A 9593-nucleotide genomic window follows, 5' to 3' on the forward strand; every position below is an offset into this window, starting at 1 on the left:
ATAATCTTGTGTTTAAAGGGAAAGCAAAAAAATAATGAGAAACAATTTATAGTACAACAAATAGGAAAAACGGGCACCTTCAAATCCGGAAGGAGAGCAGGCCACACAGAGGATCAACATCTTAGAGGAAAACATAAGCATGAAAGACAAAAAAAATTGAAGACACCCTTCAGTTGTTTGAGTTCACTAGATATCGGCATAAGTCATGACTGAAACATACTAGGTCCCAGAGACAGTTAGACCATTGAGATATTTAAAAGACTGTCCCAGTGATGCTTTGTAAAATGTGGCCGGACTTATGTAAAAGATCTCTTGCCTTACAGAATGCTGCAAACTTGTATCTTCCAAAACTTGAGTATAAAAACAAAGGCAAGAAAAAGAGAACAGCCCAAATGATCCTATCTGATGTCTTAAGAGAGACTGTCAAGGTACCAAATGTGTAAAAAGAACCTGGCTGTGATATTAGTTGCAAGAATGAAGAATGTAAAATTACACAACAATGTATCCTCTATGCTCGGATGTATTACTTTGTGCATTTGAGCTTAGGCAGCCTTCTGGAAGAAATAGACCCAAATTCTTTATCATATTTATGCAGATTAAAATGAATGATTGCATATAATAACTATACTCTTGTTATGATTGGAATGTCATCTTTCGGTGTATAGATCAATAGGATTCTGTGACAATCAGATGCTAACTGGTTTGTGCCCGCTTCCAAACAATCACTGTTCCATCTGAATCAGATGAGGCCAACAAGTTTTCTCCATGATTCCAAGTGACTCCTATAACAGCACAGCCATGGCCCTGAAGAAACGGGAAAGCATAAATCTTGAGGCATGTGAAAGGTACATAATGGATAACAGAGGTCCATAAAACCACACCTGAAGCTTGTTTACGCATGTGTGTTTCGGCCGAGTCAGATCATAGAAGTAAACATTCGAGTCCTCACTTCCAGAAACTTCATATGAGCAAATCATTTAATCATTAGCCCGTTGTGATCAAACAAATGATGAGAAGGGAAATAGGAACACGTCCACAAACTAGTGCATGCTCCATTAGTTTAATTTTATTGCAAAAGAAGGGTAAGTCACTATCAGGTCTAGCTAGCATGCTAAATAGAGTACACACTTCAGCTATGTAGAGCTGGGGAACGCATGGACCTGTGCAATTGCATTCCCCTGTCTCCAACTTGCAGAAAGATGATAATCTAAGATACTGTCAAGAGAATAGCTTAGGGAGTATCGTATCAATTATAAAACGAGACTCATTAGCCTACTTAATCACCAATTCTGAGCACAAAGCATCATCTTGAGCAAATGTAGTGGCTTATCAAGATTTTCCAGGTCATTAAAAATAAAAAAATTTGCAGTACAAGAAGATGGTATGAAACATATAACCCTCTTGAGAATTTAAAATTTTCTGGTTTCAATATAAGTAAATTGTTCTTGAACCCAACCTGACCGATAGTCTAGCTGCTATCTGATAAAACAGTTTACTAATTACTCTCAAAAGCCTGATGATGTCTAGATTTTCTTTTCATGATGATGTCTGATCATAATCCTAATGGATATAATAGATGATGTGTAACTAGAAAAGGAAATCAATTTCCAATCAAGTGTCTTATAGAATAGGAAGAATATTCTAATCAATTTATTGATGGGAATCCTAATCCTAAATTATTTCAGATCTAGTTAACATATTGCCACCCAGATGCTAAATCTATAATTGACATATACATTCAAATGAGCTGCCAGCCCAGTTGGCTTAGTGATGAGGAACAAGAACAGAGAAGAGGGTGAGAGAGAATTGGGACATGAAAAAGAGAATTTCTCTTATCTTTTCTTGGAATAAATTAGAACTAAAAGCTCAATAACAACCTACAGACTCATGGACTAACTCAGTCATGCGTCAAATGTTTCCATCCTCTCTTCCTTTATAGATGATTTATACACAAATTATCTTAATAACCAACTACTTAATTAATTATCTTAAGAACCAACTTATGGGCTACAAGTAATCAGTTATTTAAATCATAGAGGAAAAGAATAATGGAGTCTCTTTCTTCAAAAGTTTTAGACCAGATTCCAGTTGGTAATAAACAAAAACCATGCAGACAACCAATGGAACAGTAAATAGAAGCATTTTTATTAAGTGAAACCTTAGGACCTTAAATGTATGTCAAGTCCACTAATGATATTGAAATTTCGGATTTCGGAAGACATTGCCGATCAGGAATGAATATACCTACAAACTCCCCTTTTTCAAGGGAAAGAAGAGGGCAGAAAGAAGCTTGAATATTATGCACCCTTGGAGCTAACTTGAGGGAGCAGACGAGAGTCAAGTAACCCTGGACCTCCAGAGCAACACTGCATGCTACAGCATATCAGATTAATTGAACTAAAGATTAGTTCAAGTGATTAACACATGAGAAGGCAGTGAAAGTAAGAGTAAGTAACCTGAAGAAACAAATATTTCCATCTAGAGCACATGCAAGAAGAACAGGACCCCGTGCGACCAAAGAGAATGTACGATACTGTATTGTTGTGATTGGGGATTTAGTCCTGATACTTCGATTCCTATGTGATCTGGATATTGACCCTGTATGAGAATTCACCTTAACAGTGTATATGCATCCCTGGATTTCATTCAAATAAGATATTTTGGATATCAGATTATATTTCAAGCAAATTAAGGATGTACATCATATGCATAAAAAAAAACCTGTGCATCGCCAGCAAAAATATGCTGACCAGTATGATCATTGTCCATAGCTGTTATCTCATTTTCGAATAGAAGTTTATTAATAACACGCCCAGTGCTAAAATTGATTTCCTGATTCATTCAAGAATTGGTAAAACAATGAGTCAAAACAGCCTTTTCTACAGAATCTCAAAAGAGAAAGCCCCTAGAACATTTCTTGCTTTTAGAAAATCCCTAAATTTCTAGACAAACTGATCCTCAGAAACCAAATTCCACAACATATCAAAATTTATGAAGCAAGAAATATATGTAGGGATGGAATCTTTACACTGATTTCTTTGTTTGCATTTCCAACTGAAAGCAAGTTGTTATTTACCTGCAATTACCAAGCAAAGAACAATTACAAGGATTATGATAGATGAGGACAGCATTGATACTTATGACCAAAACATTAAATTTTTGGTTTACAAGACATGTTCTTCCTGACAATTAGGGAACAAATGACATTGCAATTATTCTTATACATCGAAGACAAATTAATATTTATTACAAAGAAGATGGTACTAAACTAATGTCTTGGAACAAAATGCATTTAGACAATTTTGATACAAGTAAAACCAGAGCTGAGAGAAGGTTTGAAGAAGTAGTAGCCACGTAGGGTTATGAAAATCTTAAGAAAATACCAATAGAATCTAGATAGTTGGAAGATTTGAGATTTTAAAAATTTCTTTTCTATCTCTATAACCACCAAATATCACTCTCCTTTGTTCTCACCCTTTCTCGTTCTTTATCCCTCGTAAGTATCCCAACCAATGTACATGCCCCATCAACATGCACTCTCTCTCTCTCTCTCTCTCTCTCTCTCTCTCTCTCGCTCTCTCTCTTCCTGATAGAAAAACTCATCCGATCTCCATCTATCTAGTGAATTTAAAAATTCAGCTACTTAGATGTTTAAAAATTGACAAAAAAATATTAAAATGATCATTTTCAATATTTGAAAAGTAGTCAGCACCAAGGTTCGCAGTATCGTACCGTACCGGCGTTTCGACCTGGGCTCGGTACGGTATGGTACCGGTGTACCAGGCGGTACATCAGGGCGTACTGAGCGGTACACCCTGGTGTACCGAGTTATGCTTTTTTCATACTGTAGCAGTGCTATAGTATAGTACTGTAGCACTGTAGCGGTACCGAGCGATCCGTGTACCGGTAACCTGTCGGACCGGTACGTACTGCCCGGTACGGGCGGTACACTTTGGTATGGCAGACCTTAGTCTGCACAAGGCACAGCCATACAACAAATGGGATGAATAACTATATAGGCAATATCACAAGCCAATTCATGTATCTCTCTTTGTTCTTGGTTCCGATTTAATGTCATAGGCACAACCATCTCAGCATGAGACCAACACAGAGAGTTTACTAACATGTACCATATTGAAAGCTGACTGTAACTGACTTGGCATTGCTACAAAAGGCTTCAAACTGAGATTCTACAACAGCAAACTTTGCTGGCATGTCGAGGAATTCTCATCTGCTTGCTCTAAATAGTTCATGCAAAAATTTAAAGTAAAGTTTCTTGAATTGTCTAACTAGCATTGCTGGATGTCTTTGCAATCTGAGACTAATTTTTCATATGCCTTACCCTTTGTAACAAATAAACAAATCAATCCAAGCACAACAAATCTCCTGAATCATTAGGTGTACAATGTTATGTTCCTTGATTTAAAATGATCACAGCCAGCTATGAGAATTGAAAATAGTACAGACTCTTGATTTATTTATTGATTTTTAGATCCTTTTAATAACAAAAGCAAGACAAAGACTTAGCAAAAATCACATGCTTTCTGAAGTAACGAAATAAAAGATGAAAAGACAAAAGTGAACGCACCGGATGGAATCGAATGCATAATTGAGAAGAAACTCCATATATTACTCGAATGCAATGCCCTTTAGATATTTCCCAGACTCGGACAGTTTTATCCATTGAGGACGAAGCAATGTACTGATTGTTAGATGAAAAATCAAAATCTGTAATGTAGTTAGAATTTTAAAAAAAGTAAAGCTAAAATGGATGTGAAAGAATATGGGATGAGCATCTAACTTCATTTACACAAAGTTGCAACTTAAGTGAACGTTTCGAGGCAAGACAGCACTATACTTGTTGAACAGAGAGTAGCACAAAGAAAGCCAAAGATGATATTAGAAGTTACAGATGTAACAAGTGCTATGTCAATTTGAGAAGTAGAAGTGTACCAAGAGCCAACAAGAGGGAAGAAGAGAAGATTATTACTCTAACTAAACTATCATTACTTAATAAAATCCAAATAATAATCCAAGCATAGGATTACATCTTCTCATATATACAGCTAAAGAGTCTTATGTAAATCTTGTCCTTTAACGTTTCATGGAGAGATTTCAAGAAGTTTTCAAATATGTGTCCTATTTGCTAAACAATTTGTCATAGTAATATTATGACTCCTAGACTAAATAACTTACAACAGAGCTTGCAAACTTTCTAACAGAAAACAGAAGTAATTACAAAAGATAATCTGAAGATCACCAAAACTAAAAGAATGATATATGATTATATATAACCTAATAGTTTCCTCTCTTCCTATCAGCTATAAGATCCCTTTGGTCATGGAAAAACACCAAATTAGCTTTTCAAAGATCATCACAACATTGTCCAAATCCAAGTTGCAGTCATATCCAGTTGTCTTGGGTTTCTCAGGAATCATACAGGTCCTTACAAAGGTTGTTTTATCCCCAAGAAGGGCCAACCAAGATAGTTCTACCCTAAAATAAACACAGAACTCTAAAACAGATTTGGCTCGAGTTGGAAGGGAACAGAATTGTAACAATTCCCCATCCATCCATTCCACTTTTATCTTCAAGATGGTTAATTTAGATCATGCTACAGAATACCATCAGGAAACTCTAGGGCTTCATCTCATGACAAGAACTTCAATTTAAACAGAAAATATTTTTGAAAAGTTTGTAATACTACTTTAAAACATTAATCAAGTTTAAAAATTTTAACAAAAATTATATTCACATTCAGAAAACACAAGGACTAGGCAGGCAACCTTGATAATTTAAAACAATGTTACAGATTATATCATACATAAACATTTGAGTTAGGGCTTTGGCCAGCAGAAAATCATAACAATGACAATCTATTAAAAAAGTATTTGCTTCCTATTTTTATTATAGTTGTCTCTTCTACTCTACATGATAATAATTGTTCCATACATTAAATGCGAGGCACATACATTGGCATGACCTAAATAAACATAGCACATAAGGTGCTTGAGCTACCAACATATGTATTATGAAAAGGAAATTCAAGTTTGATCCAAAAAGGCGCATGAAAGAAGTAAATATGATAAGGTCTCTTCAAGATCTAATACATAAAATAGCATATCAAAGACAAAATGAGTCAAGGAAAAGAACGTGCTTTCTAGAAATAGGAAAAATTCAGATCTTCAAGATCTACCATCATATGACCCTCCCATATAAGGTATGCAGCCTCAGTAAACACAGCAGTTATATTATTTTATGCAAAATCTATTGGGTATGTGTGGTCCACATAAACATTAATTTTTTTATCACATGTGGCATATTTTCCATCATGTTTTCAACAATTATGATAGTCTTGTACTATAACTGGTGGTCCATGATAACATAATATTCAGCACTTAGATGTTTTTGCTCGTTTATTATAACTCATAACCTCAATAAGTTCTTAAATTAGTATAAACCTAACTTATATAAATTTTTTGGTTTGGATGATACATTTACTTAACAACTTAGGCATGACTTCATATTTCTCTATTTATCCTCAGTTCACATTCCAAGTAGATATACTGAGATGGCGTTCTGATGCATTGTTATGGACCATTGGAACCTTTTATATGACATAAAAGAACAAAAGTAGCAACAACAATTTTAAGCACCTAAACATGTTGGGTAAACAAAGCAAACTAAAGTAATACAGAATAAAGTATTTGAAATTAGATGATGTTCAGTCAACTAACCTGTAATTGCTTTTGAATGACCCCTTAACTGCTGAAACACAGAAGGTGGCTCAGAAACATGACAAATTGTTAAGCTTCCATCTGATGCACCATATGCAAGTAGATCGGAACTCATGTGCCCAAATTTTACAATTGTAACTAGTCATTGAAAATTTTAATCAGTATCAGATGGTTGGCTTCAGATGTGGCAGCAAAGACGAAAAGATACCCTCTTTTAGGCTTAAAATTACCTGAAGCTTTACAGTTGTCAAAGATGCAATGCATTCCAACAAATGAATAAGCAGGCTCAACATATCGGATTTGTCGATCAAGATCACTTGTATTTGAGCTAAAACTAGCACGGTGACCAAAAGATTGGTTGGAACATCTAAGGTCCTTCAGCATATAAGTTCCACATCCACAGGTTTACGTAAATGATTAAAAAAAGAACATATAAGCCACAGAAAATATTACAAAATGGATGAGTACATATAATCTTAAGTAACCCCATGAAGGAAACCAACGTAATCAAAGATGAAACTAAATTTATAAATAAAACAGAATGCTCCGTGCATACCCTGCTAGAACTCCAGCTGTCAGCCTCATACAGTATAGACTGCGGACCTGGAGATGGAGCCCAGCGCCCACTGGCAGATCAATATCAGTTTCAACATCAGATCAGTATGGAAGAAGAAAAAGAAAACTAAGTTACAAAGGCTAATTGTCACGAGGCAAGAAATTAAATTGAAGGGAAACAGGAAGACCATTAATGGAAAAACAGAAAAGAAGAATCTGGGGTTCACATGCCTAACTTAATCAAGAAAATCAGTTTCCTTAGCATGTAGGCAACTGTTGACTTAGCATGTGACTATTCTTCTATAAAAGGGACCTTAGCAGAAGAAAATCTATAAAGTTAAACCATAAATTATATTCATCACATAATGATTTGCTCTTTAAATCTCAACACTTTCCAATAGCAAATAAGCATATGATGTGATTGTACTGATAAGTTTGTGACACCATTAATTGTTTGCAGAGGTTTTTCAGTATATTTGGAAAGCAAATTCTTGTGAAATGGTCCTGCTAATCTAAATTCTTTATTTTTTCTGATATCATGTCATATTTTGTTAAGTTGTTAGCAGCAGCAGCTAGGTACAGTCATATTCACTAAGAGAAACTGATACAGAAAAACAAAAGATTCGTGGTTGCAAACATAGAAAAACGAAGCTATAAAAGGACTGGTTTCCTCTCGCATGGAAAGCAACCCTTCAGATCTGTCTGTTCATTAATCAACTCAATACAATGGATACTAAGAAAGTATATGAAATCCATTTTCCTGATCTAAAAAAATATGGCATTTGCTTATCAAACAGGTAATGGCATTTACTAGATTTATTATTATAGAGTCATTGTGAACTTAATCAGATAGAAAAAAGAAAACAAAAGACAAACTGCAGGTCATGAAATGTTACTTCCACCTGTTTTTTCTTTTTTCTGATGATAAAAAAGAATTAACTCCTCTTAAACTTGTGTCGTCAAGAAATTACATTCTTCATACATTTGACTCCAAGCTTATGCTACTCCAAAATCAAACAATAGCTACAAATAACTCCTACTTTAAATTTCTTCCACATAATTGAGTATTTTCTTCTTTCACCTACGGTTAGTAAATAAATACCTGACCTCATATGCGCATATAAAACATCAGCAGTTATGCTATCGGCAAAAAGAGCTTGATGCTTTAAATTGGCCTACCTCTTTCTACACATATAGAACCCAAACACAAAATTTCAATTTTGTTCGTAAAATGGTACGTGAATGTATGATAACCTGTTGCCAGGGCTACTCGATTGGCTGGCAACGGCCATGCTCTCCCAATTCCTCGGTCTCCGAATGAAGTTGCGATACGCCACATACCCTCTCCCATTGCATCTCCACTCCTTAAATTTCGAATTACACATTCCATCACAATCCACTCCTAAGAATCAGCTAAAGACCTTCGGATGAAGGAAAGCGGTACCTGGCGGCGATCGAGGACGGGCGAGGAAACGGCTTTGCGGTGGAGGAGGAGGCGACGGATCCCAACGTAGTTAGGGTCGTGATGGTGGACCAAAGGCTGGAGAAGGCAGCTCAAGAACTCGGGATCGAAGGCAGATGCCAGGGCCTCAACCTTCTCGGTCTCCGATTTATCTACCTTATCCCCCTGAATCCCTCTCCCTTCGATCGAGATCTCGCTGATGGGGTGCGGGGATTCCTCTTCGGATCTCATCGGGGAAGAATTTGGAGGGTTTTACTTCGCAAGATGTGAGACTTACACGACGAGCTCGACGGGGACCATTGCACGGCGGTTGTCGGCACCTTCTTTCGCTTCCGTTTTCAAATCAAGCTTCTTTGTTTTACAAAATTGCATATATATCCCTCTCCGGTCGAGTAACTTTTTTGTGTTGTGCCTAATTTGAGTACTTTATATATATATTAATGAAAAGTATATGGGAAGAATCTCAATATTTAAATATAATTTCTATTAAATTGACAAGCATGACATCGACAATCAATAAATTTTCTACAATTATAAATAACAAAAAAAAAGTCAATAAGCAGAAAACTTGCGCAACAAAACAAATATATATCATAAAGGAAGTAGCAAATTTTTCTGTAATACAAAATTCTTCTTGTAATTATTTGCGGAATGTATTGTGCATTACAAACGTGTTCGCAAGTAATTAACTTAACTTATGTTTTCGTTGTTATGTGATAATTGTGTTATGTAATGTTCAACTATTTTTCTTTTCAGGTCTTTCCTTCAGCGTGCACCCTTGCATTGCCATAACTCACGGACTTCTCTGAGCGTCGAAAAAATTTGATCATATGGCATAG

At 35.7% G+C, this 9593-nt stretch overlaps 1 protein-coding gene across 2 annotated transcripts; it reads right to left on the bottom strand.

The window, feature by feature from the left end:
• Positions 1-371: 371 nt before the first annotated feature.
• LOC103975275 (uncharacterized) lies at positions 372-9098 on the bottom strand. Of its 2 annotated transcripts, XM_009390192.3 has the most exons (12): positions 8737-9096; positions 8547-8656; positions 7294-7363; positions 6968-7112; positions 6738-6875; positions 4589-4728; positions 3029-3076; positions 2722-2832; positions 2457-2635; positions 2245-2366; positions 882-958; positions 372-804 (listed from the first exon to the last, which is right to left on the bottom strand). In XM_009390192.3, exons 1-12 carry the CDS (start codon positions 8983-8985, stop codon positions 694-696), a joined length of 1500 nt encoding a protein of 499 aa, XP_009388467.2. In that variant the 5' UTR covers positions 8986-9096; the 3' UTR covers positions 372-693. The 2 variants fall into 2 exon arrangements, 1 of the variants encoding a protein (XP_009388467.2); XR_010485478.1 differs by lacking the exon at positions 372-804 and having other exon boundaries at positions 876-958; positions 2245-2373; positions 8737-9098.
• Between the last annotated feature and the right edge of the window lie 495 nt (positions 9099-9593).

Source organism: Musa acuminata, chromosome BXJ1-2 (assembly GCF_036884655.1).
Source record: "Musa acuminata AAA Group cultivar baxijiao chromosome BXJ1-2, Cavendish_Baxijiao_AAA, whole genome shotgun sequence".
Lineage (NCBI taxonomy): Eukaryota > Viridiplantae > Streptophyta > Magnoliopsida > Zingiberales > Musaceae > Musa > Musa acuminata.

Excerpts from the sequence above, each read along its gene's own strand:
- LOC103975275 (XM_009390192.3), bottom strand. The coding sequence starts at position 8,985 with ATGAGATCCGAAGAGGAATCCCCGCACCCCATCAGCGAGATCTCGATC. Across the intron at positions 3,077-4,588 it reads TATGCATTCGATTCCATCCG|GTAAATAACAACTTGCTTTC; the intron begins GTGCGTTCACTT and ends TGGTAATTGCAG. Across the intron at positions 2,636-2,721 it reads TTTTTGCTGGCGATGCACAG|GGATGCATATACACTGTTAA; the intron begins GTTTTTTTTTAT and ends AATGAAATCCAG.